The sequence below is a fragment of the Microchirus variegatus genome, assembly GCF_963457635.1.
Source record: "Microchirus variegatus genome assembly, chromosome: 4".
NCBI classification, from domain to species: Eukaryota; Metazoa; Chordata; class Actinopteri; order Pleuronectiformes; family Soleidae; genus Microchirus; species Microchirus variegatus.
Window position 1 is genome coordinate 32,849,603 of NC_139805.1, and position 18,741 is coordinate 32,868,343.

At 43.4% G+C, this 18,741-nt stretch overlaps 1 protein-coding gene across 1 annotated transcript; it reads right to left on the reverse strand.

Annotated features, from left to right (window-relative positions):
• Window positions 1-1,213: 1,213 nt before the first annotated feature.
• On the reverse strand, window positions 1,214-18,251 carry LOC310925865 (uncharacterized protein). Its single transcript, XM_083887900.1, has 19 exons — window positions 18,223-18,251; window positions 16,460-16,562; window positions 14,338-16,135; window positions 13,771-13,944; window positions 13,440-13,613; window positions 13,121-13,294; window positions 10,020-10,193; window positions 9,696-9,872; window positions 9,358-9,531; window positions 7,862-8,029; window positions 7,543-7,707; window positions 4,749-4,789; window positions 4,322-4,371; window positions 4,064-4,119; window positions 3,741-3,958; window positions 3,384-3,634; window positions 2,384-2,500; window positions 2,131-2,275; window positions 1,214-1,887 (listed from the first exon to the last, which is right to left on the reverse strand). The coding sequence occupies exons 2-19, from the start codon at window positions 16,482-16,484 to the stop codon at window positions 1,574-1,576; spliced, it is 4,395 nt and encodes a 1,464-aa protein (XP_083744026.1). The 5' UTR covers window positions 16,485-16,562; window positions 18,223-18,251; the 3' UTR covers window positions 1,214-1,573.
• Window positions 18,252-18,741: the final 490 nt, after the last annotated feature.

An 18,741-nucleotide genomic window follows, 5' to 3' on the forward strand; every position in this document is an offset into this window, starting at 1 on the left:
AATATTATATAATATAATATACTATAATAAATTATATAATATAATATATATATATTTATTGTTATTATACAGCATTGACGTTTGAGTATGTGCTGCCTGATCTCCGCCACCAGATGTCACTCGCGCAACGGGCGGAGTCAAACGTTTAACTTCACGTTTAGCGCCACCCACGTTGAGCCACTCCTCGATCTGCGCGCTGCAGTCAGGTGCACTTGTGTCACTGAGGGACTGCACGGGGAGACATAAGTCTTTTCTCCAGCCGTTTCTGATGAAAATGAGGCTGTAGTTTGTTTGTTTTTTTCATGAAAACGTGTCTCGCGTTTGTTACAACGTTTGGTTGAAAAAAAAAAAAAAAAAAGGTGTCGAATGTGTTTCACAAACTTCACTTAACGAGAGGCTCCGTACACGGACACGAATACAACAGGGCAGTAAAGAAACGCGTGAATACGAACAAAAACACAGCCTCTAACAGTGACATTATCGTCATATTTAGTCACATATTATCGTCACAATCGTGTCTACACTCACCCGTCTGTCCTTGTGCTGCGCAGAGAAGATGGCGACTGAGGAAAAGTCACAGAATACTTTCACTTTCACTGCTCTCATGGACGAATGACAACAACGGGGGTGTTTCCGGGTTTATTGGCGGGCTTTAGATGCGCGAGCAATACTACGCAGCTGCCTGCAGCCCTGTTGTGACCCAACTTTGATTATATGTCCAACCACAGGACACATGTAATCGGAGGTTTCCATTTTGTTATTGAAAAAGAAGAGAGGTGGTAAATTAGCTCACGTATAGGTTCACCGTGTAGGAATTAGTGACATATAATGATTGATTATGGTGCGACAAACTACGTCAGGGAACTACGGTGGCCTTCATGTACTAGAAAGGATGTAAACATAGTGTCATGACTCTCACCCTGCATTTCCTCTTGCCTCAGGTTTATGTGTGCGAAACAGATGAATCGCTATAGTTTATGTAATGAACGCGATTTGAGAGGCTTTATTTTAAGATTATTAGTCGGAGTTGTTTTTAATATCAAACAATGATGATTAAAATCCTGACAAAAGCACTTTGGATGTGATTTTTTTTCGCCATAGCGAGCGTCACACATCTTATCGTGATTTGTAACAGACGAGATACGTCAAACACAAAAGTTTGAAACAAAAAGAAAAATATTTCAATACAGAAAAAATTATTTCATTTGGCCTATAAAAAAAAGAAAAAAGAAACATTTTGACTTCAGTGTGATTTGTAGACTCCGCCCCCTTGTGTACAACCACAGAAAATCATCTACATGGAAATGGAGACAATGGCGCATTTCTAAAAATTTGTTTTTGTGGATTTTTATAAGGTTAGTGGTTTTCAGGAATTTCAGTCAGGATTTAGAAAACAGCACAGAGTTCTGACCCAATCTAAGGACACTTAGACATTTTTTGCACACCTGACCTGAACTTCCCAACTTTCAAGGCTTTCTTCATGCAGGTTCACCCGAAGAAGAACAATATGCTCCTCGCACTTTGTGCCAGGAGAAATGAAAGGAATGAGAGAGCGTCAAACAGCGAATCGTCCTCATAGACTGATGTCTCTGCAGAGATACGGGTCCTCCACACGGACGAATTCGATCAGAAGTGAACAGGCTTCTTCTCCCTTCCTCAGCACCATGTCCACCACCATCCGTGCTTTGTCACGTTGTCTGTCGCGTTGTCTGACGCTGTCCATCTCTGCGTTACTTACGACATCACGACCGCGAAGTTTGTCCAGAACACTGTCAAGACCTTCTGAAGACATGCGTTCGATTAACTCGTCCCGACACTCGCAGAGCTTCTCCACTGAGACGCTGCTCTGTTCGAGGTTCCTTTGTGCAGTGCGGCTCTGCAGTTGACCTGTTTTATTTTGAAAAGTGAAGAGTTTCATTTCAGTGTGGACGAACACAAAACAGACTTTCATTTTGAAAACAACAGGTTTGTGTTTTAGCTTTGGTCAACAGAAAGTGAAACATGAGGATTGTAGTTTATTTTGAAAACTGGACAAAGACAGACTGGATGTTTTGTTTGAAAGCTGCTGGGTTGTGTTTGAGTGTGGACAAACAGAAATGAGAAAGAGTCTTTTATTTTGAAAGGGGTTACCTGGCAGAGGAACATCACGTTTCCAGACTTCCCTCATTTCTTTGTCCTGGAGGCTCAAAGCCACGTTGGCCTTGGAGTTTAGAGGCAGAAAGACGTCAAAGGTTGGGAGGTAATTTGGTCCGAACTTCGGGTAGAAGACGTAACTCTGAAAACAATATATGTGTTCAGAGGTGGTTCAAGTGTCTGTGTTTACGTTTATATATGTGTGTGTGTGTGTGTGTGTGTGTGTGTGTGTGTGTCTGTGTGTACTCACCGGAGGCTGACTCTTCACCTCCTCGTGGTCACTGTGGACACTGTAACTCTGACCATAGCTCAGCTGACACTCACCGGAGATGTTGATGAATTCTGCGCCACGTTGTTGAGATTCTACCTATAGGATAATTGTTGATAAAACTCATTACAACTGGTTTCAACTCCATCTACGGTCGCTCTCCTATTGAGCCATTTCTGAATCATCTAAGTGAGGCCGTAACAGTGACTCCCCTCCCCCTACCCTCAATTTTTGCCCTAACCCTAAATGTTGCGTTCTCGTGTAGGGGGGAGCAAGAGGGAGTGCAATTTTGCCCTTCTAATCAACCCTCAAAATGTAGTGAGCTCTGATGTGGGCTTAAAACAAAGTGGAAGATAAAATTGGCTAATGCATGATGCAAATTCAGCGAGCCGGCTGGTTTTTTTTTCAACAAAGATGGCGGCCACATCTGCCGAGGAACAATGTTGTTGAAATATATTTTCGCAAATAAGCACGTTACAATGTCGACATGTGTTGGAATATGTTGGTTTGATATACATCCAAAATACAACCGTTGCGCTTTGAACACTAATGTCAGAAAATAACTGACTATTTATGAAGACAGCTAGCTAACTAGCTTGCTAGCGGCTATTTGACAGGTGCTTCGAGAGAGTAGTAGCTTGCTCCACCGGTAGAACTGTCAACATGTGACATAGGTTAGCACGTTCGTTATGTTCACTACGCTCATTTGCATAAAGTGGTGTCCCAATTCCATAGGGAAGCCACTTCCCTCAACAAGGGGAATTTATGGTTGAGGGCACACAAAACCAAGTGGAAATGTTAAGGGGGAGAAATGGGACGGGGCCTTAGACTGATGTAGAATTTATCAGCCAAGTCTTCAGGGAAGTGGCTGAAAAGCTGGGTGTGGCCACCATTTTTTTCCACTCAGGCAGGTTCTCAGCAGCAGGGGGCTCTCACAGCACAGTCTGCACTAAGTACGACTCAAAAGCCCTGAACACTTTACCTCTGGTAACGGGACGTTATCCTGCAGCAGAATGACGGTGAGTATTCGAGGCCGAGTGTTCGGCGGTCGGAGAAACAGCATAACTCGGCCGGTTGTGGTGAAGGAGCGCATGATGATGTTGTAGATCAGGCCGAAGATGGACAGATGAGTGAGCTTCACGATCACGTGACTGTCCGTGACCTTCAGTGGATTCATCATGTACATTCCGTCAGAGTCGACGTGGACGACGGACAGCAGGTCGGGTTGTAGCGCTGAAGAAGCACAGACTTGGTTAAACTTCATCTGGCTCTTAGCATCCGAGCTCAGTAAATTTCGCACACCGTCATTTCCTCGGCAGCGGCGACATTTCTTTCCTACCTTCCTTGCTCACACTGTGGGGCAGGTGGAGCTCACTGACGCCACCTTCAGGACACTGGATATCAAACAGCGGCCCGGCAGCCATCTTGCTGGAAGATAATTGGAGGAGTTTCTCGTCCCATTGGACGGTCTTGTAGAGCAGCTCCGCCTCCTGATCCACAACAAACACCAGTCCAGTCAGTGCACACTGAAACACACCTGGACCAGGACACCTGAACCTGAAGAACATCATAAAAACCTGTCATCGTTCATTCAGCGGTCGCACAGGCCTTATATGAGAACGTTGTAAGCTCCGCCCAGTTAAGTTTAAGTCATGCGATTACCTGTAAGTGACTCTGGTAGATTCAATTTGCAGCTCAGGTGTGAAGCTTGACGGAGGCTGAGAGTTAGAACGAAACATTGCATAAGTCATAGGCGTCAGGTCATGTGAAAGTCTTCCTAATTCTTCCACACGACGCAATTTACGTGGTTGACGTAGCTGTCGGCATGTGAAGCCAAGGCTTAGGCTACGCTACCACGGAAAAGTAAGCCAATCAGGTTAGATACAGGATTACTCGTGGAAGATACCAAGTTTCTCTCACCTTCGTCTGGTCGAACTCTTCCTGTGACACATCCTGTGGGTCTTCAGAGTCTGATGTAGAATGCAAAAATGTTAATTAGCAATCTGATCTAGTGCATCCATCTTCTACCTCTCTATCCTCCACATGAGCTGGTGCCAAACCCAGCTGACATGGGGAGAAAGGCGGGGTCACAGTGTTTTGTCTAATCCCCAAAACATGTTTTCAAATCACGTATGTTTTTGGACCTCGGGAGGAAACCGGGGAACCCGGGAGAAGACCTCTTCAGGTCTTCTTGCTGCAAGAGCAACAGTGCTAACATGTGTGGCCCAATCTAAGTTCTGCTGATAAACATTACATTGGTGTTTCAATGTGTGAACGGCACAAAAAAAGAGAAAGAAATGGAACAGCCATCTTTAATTGCTCCTGAAATTTAGTAGAAAGCACTCACGTGTGTCGTCTTTGGAAGCTCCTACAATGCCTTTGTCCATTCTGTGGAGACAAACATCACAAGGACCACAGTTACAAAGCAGGTGGAGAACAATGGTGTCGCTGTGGTAACCAGCTGATCTGCACCCAAAAAGTGCAGGAGAAACCCAAACTCCAATAATGGGACACGTGTTTCAATGAAGCCACATTAGACATCGTCACATGTAGAAACTTTCTGTAAGTTCAGAGGGCGTTTGCCTCAACAAATGATCAGCTGACTGTCCACCGGCTCAACCCTGACTGTACCATTTGTTGCACGAGAGAGAGCGTGTGTGTGTTTCATTCATTCATCACTGAATCAATGAGTCTAATGTTAAAGGTCCCATATTATACCCTATTAACCCAAGTTAAACTAGGTCCTGGTGCCCTAATGAACATGTCTGTGTCATGCTTTAGTCAAAATATCATAAGGATGAAGCACAATAGCAGTTCAATAACTCTGCCAAAACAGCCTTTTTCAGAGCGCTCGGTTCTGTGCCTGATCATTTACATGTGAATGAGACCCAGGTAAATACACATCCACTGCTTCCAGGGGAGTGTCACCACCTATCACCTATTGTCATGCAGCGTCGTCACAACCCCCGCTCCATATACCCCATAGTAATGTCCGTTTACCCGTTGTTACTGAGTTTCACCGTGATGCATAGAGTGACCACAATTTTGGCTCCTCGCGATTGTTGGGCCCAGCATGACTGTGAGGCCTCACTGTCCTCTTTGGGAAAGCCTGAATGCAGCTGAGACCTAAAATGGCAGTCTGGAAGACCCCAGGAGCCACGTGGGGGAGAACAAAGGAAAGGAATCTATCCCCCCAAGGCGTCCAGCTGTGATGTACTCATCCCCTACAACCCAGTGCGGTAGATGACGTCCACGGCAGGCAGCCGTTCACCCATTGGTGGACACCACGGGATGCCCCACCCCCGAGGCAAAGGTAACATAACGGATTTCGGACCAACTTTACAGCCTCGTCACCATATTTTCCTAGCGAGAGCGGATGTATGTGTTTAAGAAGAAGAAAACATCAAGAAAATCTACATCCTTGCTGGCCAAGCTTTGAAGATTCTTCTTCGTCCATTCCTACCCCATTTTTGTTTTTTCCTTTTTTTTTGTTTTCTTTCATTTTTGATCCAAGGACCCCGTGAAATACCACCTGCAAGTTATTCCCGTTATTCCTGCAGAATAGGAGACCGTGCTCCTAAATCCCTGTCGACTACCTGTCCCTGTCGTGAGTGGTGAACTACGTATTACACAGCCCCAGAGCCGCGCAACGAGACGCCCGCTCCTGTTCTCTGATACCGGTATACTGACCGAAGAACAGATTGAACCACGGACTGAACCACGGATTGAACCACGTGAAGCACCAGGACTCCCCTTACTCGTTGGAAGGCAACTCATAGTAAGCGATTGTGTCTGGACAATTAGCTTATTCAAAGCTTATTATAAACACGGGTAGTGCACACCTGCTAGTTTCATTGTGTTTTTTTTTTGTTGATGTGCTTTTTATTTTCTTTCATCATCACCGTGTGTGTCTCAGATCCATACCCCTTTTTATTTTATTTTACTTTCTTTCTTTTATATTGAAACGTTTTACCAGCAGTTATTTTAGATTAAGGGATTGATGTTTGTTGCTGTTATTGATTAATTTTAATGCTTTAATAAATGTTGAACCTTTACTTTAAAAGTACAGTTTCTGTCTTTTGTGCTTGCTTGTTTGTAACAAAGGGTAATTGAAAGAAGCCAGTGTACGATCTCACACCTTCTTCGTTAATTATTAATTAATATTAATATACTTACTATTAATTAGTTATAACTGATAGTCAAGAGACACTTGAAGGTTGTAAAGTGACAGTTTCTCTGTCATTCTCCTCAAGCTAAGAGGAGTGGTGCCCCGTTTTTAAGAAATTAATAACAAAATTAATTATTAAAAATAATTAATCATTTGTGTTAATATTTTCCCACCAATTACCTAAGTTGAATCACAACACGATCATAAATAAATTGAAGAAAAGCGATTAATGCACCGCGCGGCGTGTATGTAAATTCCCATGCTAGAAAAAGACCCTGAACGCACCAGTGTAACTGCGGCTCCAACTGGTGTGTGGATCAGCAACACGAGGAGAGAACTGGAAACACGACAGAAAGGCAGCCTTTGGTTGAGAAGAAATGTAGGACAACATCTACATCTTTCTGCAGTGCTTTCAAACGCGTGCTCCTCATATCACCGATCCACACACTCCACTCGCTAACCCCAGGCACGTAACTGGTGCGTTCAAGGTGTCCCCCAGCATAGGAATTTACATACACGATCAACAACAAAGGGCTTGTGAAGCTTGTGAACATTTTTTTCATAAATAAAATATGTCCACTGGACACAAAAATCTTCTGAGGCTGGAAGTTTGTGTAAAACACTGTGCTCCGCTCTTCCTCCCTCGCCTGCAGTCTCGTATTTCACAGGGACAAGGGGGAGCTACGGGGGAGCTGTGAAGTACTCTGCTTGGCAGGGTGCCAACATTCACGGTGACTGTCGTCACATGGTCGGGAGGTGTAAACATCGCATGTTTTATCGCCTATACTTACACAAAGTGGAACCACTAAAACATGACTCAGTCTTGTTTTTTCACATTTTGGGGACTGGTATGGCCCCCTGAGTCCCAAATATAAGTACTAAAAGATTAAAAAGTGGATTTTACACAATAGGGGACCTTTAATAAAATTGAAGTTTAAAAAGAAACAGCAGCAGCTTCAGTCAGTGAACTCACTTCAGAGTCTTCAGTCTATGATGTGGACTTTCCAGTTCAGGACCCTGTTGCACCACTAAACCATAGTTCCCACTCAGGTCCAGTTCTCTCAGGTGGGAGGAGTTGGTCTTCAGAACTGAGGCCAGAGAAGAACAGCTGATCTCTGACAATTTGCAGTATTTCAACCTGAATAAAGAACAAAACATGAGACTTTAGACAACGACTGTGTGAGAGAGAGAGTCTGTGTGTGTTTCAATCATTCATCAGTGAATCAAATAAGCTTAATGTGAATACAATTCAAGTTTAAAAAAACAACAGCAGCTTCAGTCAGTGAACTCACTTCAGAGTCTCCAGTCTACAATGTGGACTCCCCAGTGCAGAACACAGCAGGTTCACTCCTGAATCAGTCAGATTGTTGTAGCTCAGGTCCAGTTCTCTCAGGTGGGAAGAGTTGGACAGAACTGAGGCCAAAGAAGAACTGATCTCTGACAATCTGCAGTTTATCAACCTGAATGAAGAATAAAACATGAGACTTTACACACAACTGTGTGTGTGTGTGTGTGTGTGTGTGTGTGTGTGTTTTCATTCATTCATGCCGCTCTAACCATGCCCCACTGCCACGACGTTATATAGTCGGTCATATACATGTAAAGACCTAAAGAGGACTCAAATTTGGCTAAGTGTCATGTTTCCACGGGGTTTTCCCTGCTGTCGGGCTCCAGTGCGGGGGGCAGGCGGTGGTGGTTATTCTCCCCGCTCTGGCGCTCCAGGGCGGCGGGGCGGTGGCGGTCCATGCCAGCCAAACAGTCCACAGATACAAGAGCACAGACCTCCAAAACCGAGGGAACAGTTCAAAAGAGAACTCGACAGTTCAAAGCATAAGAAATGTCCATCCTTGTCGAGCTATGATGCTAACTTTGTTAGCCAAGCTAAACTTAGACAAATTGTGCATCCGTTTTGAAATTCCTCTCAGCTTTCAACTCTCTCCACCGCTCAAAAGCATGTTCTTATAGACCCTCGCTTTGCCACAAACTTTATCTTGGCGTTTTTGACAATCATACCGAGGTCTTTTATGTTTAGTTTCGTTTCCACTGTAGCGCAGACGTAACTGGCACCCGATGCCAAAACATGATTTGAAAACGTAAACATAATTCTGTGGGGTTTTTTTATGCAAATATTTTGGCTGTACTGTTGTTGTTGGGTAGTTAGTTTGTTATACGAACATTATTCCTGAGCCTCTGTGACATATTAGGAGGATGTTTTACGGCCAGTTGCTTTAGATTTATTACAAAATGCACCTTTAAAGGGACACTGTGTAGTATTTATGGGTTTATATAACCCCAAATCCACTTTTTTATACATATTATGTGCTCCTTCATTGTCTAGTCGCTGTATAATAGTTTTTGTTTCATTTTCGTAGTGTTTCAAAAAGTCATGTAAAATAACATGGTCGCGGGCCGCGGGTGCATTGCCAGTGTTAGCAGCAAGACACCATGTTTCTACCGGAGCCTGTAAGGACAAACGCGAGGGAACAAATCAAGCGTCGTTTTTACGTGTCCCGCCTCCACTCTCTCCGCTTCGTCTGCTACGGCCGCGGTAGCTCGCCCTCTCCCTCGCCTCACGAACCTCATCTGCTGACACGGAGAAAGACAACGAGGACGACATTTGACCGGCTGAGGATACCGTAGCGCTCAGGGAAGGGAGGGGGTGAGCAGAGAAGCAGTTCTTTGTTGTAAATTTCAGTCTCTCCTCTAGATGGCACTATACACTACTTACTTCACCTTTGATAAAATGAACGTTTAAAATAACAACAGCAGCTTCAGTCAGTGAACTCACTTCAGAGTCTCCAGTCTACAATGTGGACTCTCCAGTGCAGAACACAGCAGGTTCACTCCTGAATCAGTCAGATCGTTGTAGCTCAGGTCTAGTTCTCTCAGGTGGGAGGAGTTGGACTTCAGAGCTGAGGCCAGAGAAGAACAGCTGATCTCTGACAAACTGCAGCCACTCAACCTGAATAAAGAATAAAACATGAGACTTTAGACAACGACTGTGTGAGAGAGAGAGTGAGTGAGAGACTGTGTGTGCCATTCATTCATCAGTGAATCAAATGAGTTTAATGTGAATAAAATGAAAGTTAAAAAAAAAAAAACAGCAGCTTCAGTCAGTGAACTCACTTCAGAGTCTCCAGTCTACAATGTGGACTCTCCAGTCCAGAACACAGCAGCTTCGCTCCTGAATCCTGCAGATCATAGTTCCAGCTCAGGTCCAGTTCTCTCAGGGGGGAGGAGTTGGACTTCAGAACTGAGACCAGAGAAGAACAGTTGATCTCTGACAATCTGCAGCCACTCAACCTGAATAAAGAATAAAAGATAAGACTTTAGACAACGACTATGTGTGTGTGAGTGAGTGAGAGACTGTGTGTGTCATTCATTCATCAGTGAATCAAATGAGTTTAATCTTAATAAAATTAAAGTCTCAGCTTCAGTCAGGGAACTCACTTCAGAGTCTCCAGTCTACAATGTGGACTCTCCAGTCCAGAACACAGCAGCTTCACTGCTGAATCAGTCAGAATGTTCCCACTCAGGTCCAGTTCTCTCAGGTGGGAGGAGTTGGACTTCAGAACTGAGACCAGAGAAGAACAGCTGATCTCTGACAAACTGCAGCCACTCAACCTGAATGAAGAATAAAACATGAGACTTTAGACGACTGTGTGGGAGAGTGAGTGTTTCATTCATTCATCACTGAATCACATGAGTTTAATGTGAATAAAATTAAAGTTTAAAAAAACAACAACAGCAGCTTCAGTCAGTGAACTCACTTCAGAGTCTTCAGTCTACAATGTGAACTGCCACTCAACTTGAATAAAGAATAAAACATGAGACTTTAGACAATGACTGTGTGAGAGTGAGAGAGAGTCTGTCTGTTAGAGCTGGACGATTATGGCAAAAATAATAATCACAATTAATTTGATTGATATTGAAATCACGATTAATAAACACGATTATTCATTGATTTCAAAACTTGAGTATTTATTAAACCACCAAAACTCAACATTAAAGCTCACAGATTGGTCCTGTTGCACATAAATGTTAGTTATGGAGGTCTACTTACATACATCAACTTGTTTTTATGGTCAAAAACCTCCTAGTTGCTGTAAACGAGCCGATTGAAATCCTCTTTTCTGACACTGTTCATCAGCCGCGATGTTTCAGAGTGAACTTTCACCCCCAGTAGACAGAGGCTTGTGATTGGCCAATACTATTCAGCACACCCGCTCTCAGAAGCACAGCTCCCCCCTCTGGAACGGTGGATACACTTCTCCTCATTATCAAAACATTGTTTTAACAGTGTTTAAAAATAGCTTCTTCACAACTCCCCGCCACAGTCCCTTTTATGACTTTGACCCGGAGTCAGACCCAGAGTCAGAAGACACTGTTGCTTGTGAAACACCTCCACAACAGACGTTATTCTTCTTCTGCGGTTCAATGTACGCAACCGGATGTGCCCGGACTAGTGCCCGGAGCAGGAGGATCGGCTTAAAAGAACAGCCAGAAATAAATTAGTAACACGTAAACAAGTAAAATAATAATAATAGTAAATTAAAATGATGATAGCAATAAAAACAATAAATAAAAATAAATAACCAATCTACTTGCACTGCTGCACAACTTGCAAAAATGTACAACATGCACTGACAACACTAATGACACAGGCAAAATCAAAACAAAATACTCGGCTACTTCAGCACAACATTTATCATACAGGACTGGAAATGTTTATGTGACGGCAACACATAACGCTTGTCCGAAGTCTTAACATGCGTCTTGAATCCTGGGATGCTTACAGTACTGATGCGTCCTTCACTACCAGGCTTTTAGCCAGCAGGGCGTCCGGGCGTCCTGGGGACGCCCTGTACTGAAAATGATAAGAAATTAGACGCCCTACTTTTAGGCAGGATGCCCTCAAGACGGCCTATTTTTGCCCCGGTAACCACCGAAGCTATGTGGTGATGACGCGCGGGAATAGACAGGGGCGTGCTGGTCCGAAAACTACAGCCAGCACGCGCCTGTCTATACCCGCGCGTATACCACAAGATGTGAGTACACGGTGGAACAGCACATATTAAATGCTGGAGTCTCTTTGCGTAAAAGCGAAACTTGGCTGCAGCGCAGCGCGGATTATGAACTCCCCGTGACAGGACTCTCTTCTCTCCCTCTCGCCCTTTGAGCAGTTAACTAAAGCGATCGGCTCATCCGATGCATCTGTTATTCCCTTTATTACAGCGCTAAAGCGTTTTCTAAAGAAAGAATGAGACCACGGCGTGAAAACAATAAAAAGTGCGCTCTTCAGTATCTGTCAACACATTTTCTAAGATCTACTTGGATCCGCTGTATTTCATCGCGACTGTACTCGATCCTCGTCATAAAGATCATTATGTATGTGTCATATTACATGGACGTGTGGATAAAACTGCGCATAGAGAAATCCATCCATCCATTCTGCTTTGGATGCGAATGATCCGCGTACAGCTGCGCACAATGCAGGAGAGTGAAGAGCAGAGTCAGCAGGGGCGGTGCGCAGAAAAAAAAGGCCCGCACCAGATGAGGGGCACCCTCTATTATTGCAATGCCTTGACTTTAGTGATGTCAGTACACGTAGTCCCAGCCTTAACAACAAAATTAGATTAAAAAACAAACGAAAATAAATAAATGTTACAAAATTGGCACAATAATGAATTGCGGTTTTTCAGTTTTTTTTTCATTTTGAGTTACTTGCCCTTACTTCAGTCACCATAATGGTCCTTCAAAAAGCCTCAGAATCCCTTGTTTTTACCTCAAATTTACAAAAGCCCCGCAATTTTTTTTTTTTTTTTTTTTTTCTTGGGGGGGGGGGGGGGGGGGGTGGTTCTGGAGGGCAAGGGGGGACACCCTCTAAAAAAATCCTAGCTAGAAGCCTGTTCACTACCATATTTTTTAATTAACGTCACAGCCTCCGCAATCTCCTGATGTCTGCGGGACGTGGTGGGATATGGGACGGCATTGTAAAGAGTGTCTTTAATGGAGGACTGTGTTGCGGTGGCGCTGACTGACGAGCTTTATCTCCTGGTCATAGACCACTTTACGATTGAATAAGTTGGTCGCGTTGCCTTGGGGAGCAGACACGACAGCGCGAGAAACGTTGCAAACCATTTCCTTTTTCTCGACGTCCGTCAAATTGAAGCCGAACTGTTTCCAGTTAACTGATATTGTCCTACCTTTGTTACCTTTCTGCCATGTTTTCAATCATCGCTCCTCATATAATTGATACACAGATGTCACTCCCTAGCTGCATCTGCACGTAACACTGGTGCATTCAAGGTGTTTTTCTAGCATAGGATTTTACATACAGGTCGGGCCGTGCAGTGCATAATCGTTTTTCTTCTATTATAATCTTTTTATGATCGTGAGAAGCCAAAATCGAAATCACGATTAAAATTCGATTAATCGTCCAGCCCTACTGTCTGTGTGCGTTTCATTCATTCATCAGTGAATCAAATAAGTTGAATGTTAACAACATTTTAGGTTTAAAAAACAACAGCAGCTTCAGTCAGTGAACTCACTTCAGAGTCTCCAGTCTACAATGTGGACTCTCCAGTGCAGAACACAGCAGCTTCACTGCTGAATCAGTCAGATCGTTGTAGCTCAGGTCCAGTTCTCTCAGGGGGGAGGAGTCGGACTTCAGAACTGAGACCAGAGAAGAACAGCTGATCTCTGACAAACTGCAGCCACTCAACCTGAATGAAGAATAAAACATGAGACTTTAGACGACTGTGTGGGAGAGTGAGTGTTTCATTCATTCATCACTGAATCACATGAGTTAATGTGAATAAAATTAAAGTTTAAAAAAACAACAACAGCAGCTTCAGTCAGTGAACTCACTTCAGAGTCTTCAGTCTACAATGTGGACTCTCCAGTGCAGAACACAGCAGCTTCACTCCTGAATCAGTCAGATCGTTGTAGCTCAGGTCCAGTTCTCTCAGGTGGGAAGAGTTGGACTTCAGAACTGAGGCCAGAGAAGAACAGCTGATCTCTGACAAACTGCAGTTTATCAACCTGAATAAAGAATAAAACATGAGACTTTAGACAACGACTGTGAGTGTGTGAGTGAGAGACTGTGTGTGCCATTCATTCATCAGTGAATCAAATTAGTTTAATGTGAATAAAATGAAAGTTTTAAAAAAACAACAGCAGCTTCAGTCAGTGAACTCACTTCAGAGTCTCCAGTCTACAATGTGGACTCTCCAGTCCAGAACACAGCAGCTTCACTACTGGATCCTGCAGATCGTACCCACCCAGGTCCAGTTCTCTCAGGTGGGAGGAGTTGGACTTCAGAACTGAGACCAGAGAAGAACAGCTGATCTCTGACAAACTGCAGCAGCTCAACCTGAATAAAGAATAAAACATGAGAAGTTGTTGCTTGAAACCAGTCAGTGTTTGATCATGTGTTCAGAGCGGAGACCACGACTTCACACTGAGTCTCTGAGAGTTCACAGTCACAGTGAGGTGTCCATCATGTCCACAGTGGAACACACCTGGGACCTGGATTCATGTCAAACTCAGACTATGTGTCTTGATGTAACGTCAGCAGACTTCTCTGGATCTGAACATGTACTGGTTCTGATCGGGTCGTTTAATGGGACAATACAAAACATTAAGTGTTTTCATTCAGCTGACCCACAAAGTGGAGAATGAGAAGAATTCAATATTGACAATATTTGATTAACCAAAGCATTAATCATCACTGATTGATGATGTTATTGATAATTTCTGAACTTACGCAGCCTTCCTGCAGTTCCTCACAGCTGGAATCAGTCTGCGTTTACCATGGACTGATGTGTTGTAAGTGTTCACGTCCAACTCATCTAGAACCTCCTCAGACATCAGCAGCATGTAGGCCAGAGCTGAGCATTGGATCTCAGAGAGTCTCTGTCTTTTGTTCTTTGACTTCATGAACTCTTGGATCTCCTGATGCACTGATTGGTCATTCATCTCCGTCAGACAGTGGAAGAGGTTGATGCTTCTGTCAGGCGAGATGTTGTCCGTGTTCATCTCCTTCAGGTTCCTGATGACTCTCTGGATGATTTCTGGACTGTTCCGAGTCTGACCCAGCAGACCTCCTAAGAGTCTCTGGTTGGACTCCAGACAGAGTCCATGAAGGAAGCGAACAAACAGATCCAGGTGACCATTTTCACTTTGAAGTGATTTCTTCATGGCTTCTTTCAGGAACACATCCAGAGAAGTGTAACCACCACCATCACCATCTTCTTGTCTGAAGAAGTCCTGCAGTACCTCTGTCTTCCTGTTGGTGAAACAGTGGAACATGTAGACTGCAGCCAGAAACTCCTGAACGCTCAGATGAACAAAGCAGTAGACTGATTTCTGGGATATGGCACTCTCTCTTGTGAAGATCTCTGTACAAACTCCAGAGTACACCGAGGCCTCTGTCACATCAAGACCACACCGCTCCAGATCTTCTTGGTAGAACATGGTGTCTCCTGTCTGCAGATGTTCAAAGGCCAGCCTCCCCAGCTTCAGAAGAACGTCTCTGTCGGCCTCCATCAGCTGCTGTGGACTCGTCTCGTGTCCTTTATCGTACTTGTTCTTCTTCCTCTTTGTCTGAACCAGCAGGAAGTGTGAGTACAGGTCTGTCAGGGTCTTGGGCAGCTCTCCTCTCTGCTCTGTGGTCAACATGTGCTCCAGAACTGTAGCACTGATCCAGCAGAAGACTGGGATATGACACATAATGTGGAGACTCTTGGACTTCTTGATGTGCAAGGTGATTCTGCTGGACAGATCTTCATCTCTGGATCTCTTCCTGAAGTACTCGTCCTTTTGGTTGTCGGTGAAGCCTCGTACTTCTGTTACCCTGTCAACACAGGTAGGAGGGATCTGACTGGCCACTGCGGGTGGGGAAGTGATCCAGATGAGAGCTGAGGGAAGCAGATTCCCCTGGATGAGGTTGGTCACCAGCACGTTGACTGACGACCTGTGTGTGACATCAGAAACCAGCGTCTTGCTGTTGAAGTTCAATGAGAGTCTGCTTTCATCCAGGCCGTCAAAGATGAACAAAAGTTTACAGAGGGCGAGCTTCTCTGCACTGACCTTCTCTAATGTTGGATGGAAAACGTGGAGCAGCGTGAGAAGACTGTGCTGCTGATCTCTGATCCGGTTCAGCTCCCTGAACGGAAGCAGAATCAGCAGATTCACATCCTGGTTTTCCAAACCCTCTGCCCAGTCCAGAGTGAACTTCTGCACCGAGAAGGTTTTTCCTACACCAGCGATGCCACTGGTCAGGACGACTCTGATGCGCCCCTGCTGGTCAGGAAAGGCTCTAAAGATGTCGCAGCACTTGATGGGAGTGTCCTGGGTCTTCTCCTTGGAGGTCGTCTCCAGCTGCATCACCTCATGTTGAGTATTGACCTCTTCACTCTGTCCCTCTGTGATGTAGAGCTCAGTGAAGACCCTGTTCAGGAGGGTTCTACTTCCTGTTCCATCAATTCCTTCAGTCACATGTTCAAATGTCCTCCTCAGACTGATCTTATGTTCATCTAGAACCTCCTGAAGACCAACATCCGCTGAAAGACAAAAGACAAAATCAAGCTGAAGAAAGAACCTGGGTAGCTGATGATTATTTTCATTTTTAGAAAAACTAAAAAACAATTTTAATACATCTGCATAATTTTGGTGAAAACAAAAACTGACAATGTTGTGTCCTTTGTTGTCAAATGAAAAATTACAGTTATTTTCACTGGAATTACTTGAATAACTTTATTCTGAAAAGACTGAATCATTCTAGAATCACTGTGATGATATTTTCTTCCAACTTTGTGTCAGTGTTACTGTCTTTGTGAGGACACACAGGGTTTGGTTGTGAACCTACACTTTTATGAATCTCTTACTTTGTTTCTGAGGCTCCAGGTTCATGATTGAAGTTTAGAGGTGTATTCATAGACTGGAACGCTGGGTCGTGGAGAATCTGTCCTCTGTCTCTGGTTCTGACCTCTGCAAACACAAACAGAGAGAAATGAACGTACTTGTATAGTGGCACTTTTTTTCTTTTACTTGAACTCAGCTCCTCGGTTTCTCTCTGTCTATTTATTCTTCTGCTTTAACATTTATTGTTAGTCCCTAGGGCAGCACGATAAAAAAATCCCGATCTCGAGTCACTCATTCGCTCAAAAGTCATTTTTATTTTTCCTAAATGGCTGATTTCTGGGGAGGCAGAGCTAACGGAAGTACATGGTAAATTTGTTTGGAATCATGATAACAACAAGTGTACCAGGTTTGGTAAAAATCAAAAAATCTAAAAAGTGTGCCCTATTCCGCTATCGCATTTTTCACCGACCCAAACTCCTTGCCAAATTTCAAGAGTGTTTATGCACGTTAACCCCCTCAAAAACAACAATCATAACATGTTACGTTATAATAATAAGCCCATTATGCAGGGCCACATTCAGGGACTTTACTTGAATGCCTAACTCAAATAAATGTTTCTAATCTTTTGTTCACGAGTGCAATAAACATTTTGATTTGTGTGATTTGTACCAGAGAATCGTGATCTCAATTCTAACCAAAAAAAAATCATGATTCACATTTTTTCCCAGAATCATGCAGCCCTATTAGTGCCTTTACATTATTTCTGAAAAAAAGTATTCATAATCTTCTTTATTTATTTTTTTAGAAATGAAAGATCTCTACATGCAGTCGTCAGTGACCATAATGAAAGACTACTTACAATAAGTTTAGAGCTGAAACAATTCATCGATTAATCAATTACTAAATGAATCGTCCACTATTTTGATGAAAGATAATCAGTTTGTATATATATATTACAACCACCGATTAATAGGTTTGAAGTTTTTTTCATCACTAAAACAACATTTTTGATTGTTTTAGCTGCTTAAACGTGAATATTTTCTTTGTTTCTTTGCTCCACATAACAAAGAAATCATTAAACCTGAATCATTTTGGTTTGTGGACAAAACAAGATGTTCGAGAACATCATCATTTCCCAGGTTTGACAAAAACTGATCCAATGTTTTTTAACATTTTATGGACCAGACAATTAATCGATAAATCAAGAAAATAATCGTAAGTTGTAGCTCTAAATTAGTTATTTCAGTGTGTTTTTTATGACTATGTTACACTTTTAATGTGAAATATCATCATCAATATTATTATTTCCATGTCTTTTTCTCAAAAAGATGGCCTTTTTGTGACCTGCTGTGATTTCATGCGTGTTCAGACGCCATTTTGGACGTACACCTACAAAGTTATTGACAATTATTTACTCAGAAATGTTCACACAAATGATTAACTTTACATTGAAAGCGTTGCCCTTTGTAACGGTACCTGCGCCGCGGTGTCACTGAGGGACTGCACGGGGAGACAGAAGTCGTTTCTCCAGTCGTTTCTGGTGTAAATGAGGCTGTAGTTTGTTTGTTTTTTACGCGTTTGTTTCAACAACGTTTCGTTAAAAAAATTAATAAATAAATAAAAGTTGTCAAATGTGTGAATGCGTTTCACAAACTTCACATAACTTGAGGCTCCGTACACGGGGCAGTAAAGAAACGCGTGAAAACGAACAAAAACACAGCCTCAAACAGTGACATTATCGCCATATTTAGTCACACATTATCGTCACAATCGTGTCTACACTCACCTTTCTGTCCTTGTGCTGCGCAGAGAAGATGGCGACTGAGGAAAAGTCACAGAATACTTTCACTTTCACTTCTCTCACGGACGAATCCAAGTAGGTCTAACTGCGGGCCGGAGGCCCCAAGCCAGCCCTCCCCTAACCCATTACGGGCACTCCCCTTACACGCGGGCACGCCTCCTCAACACTGGTTGGGTGAGAGATCACGTCTGACGTGATGACCTTGTCTTATTTGAAGAAGGACGAATGACAACAACGGGGGTGTTTCCGGGTTTATTGGCGGGCTTTAGATGCGCGAGAGCGACTGGCATCCGTGACGGAAGTACTCTGCTGTGACGGAAGTGAGTTTGTTTACACACCGAAACAGAGACTTCGGCCAGAAAACACAAAGAAGAAGAAGAAAAACTATCTAGGTCTGTATGAAGGAATAAAGAAGGAACCTTTGTTGTTTGAAGCAAAACATCAAATATTCATAACTATAAATATGTATGTATGTGTATGTATATTTATATATATAAAATAAAT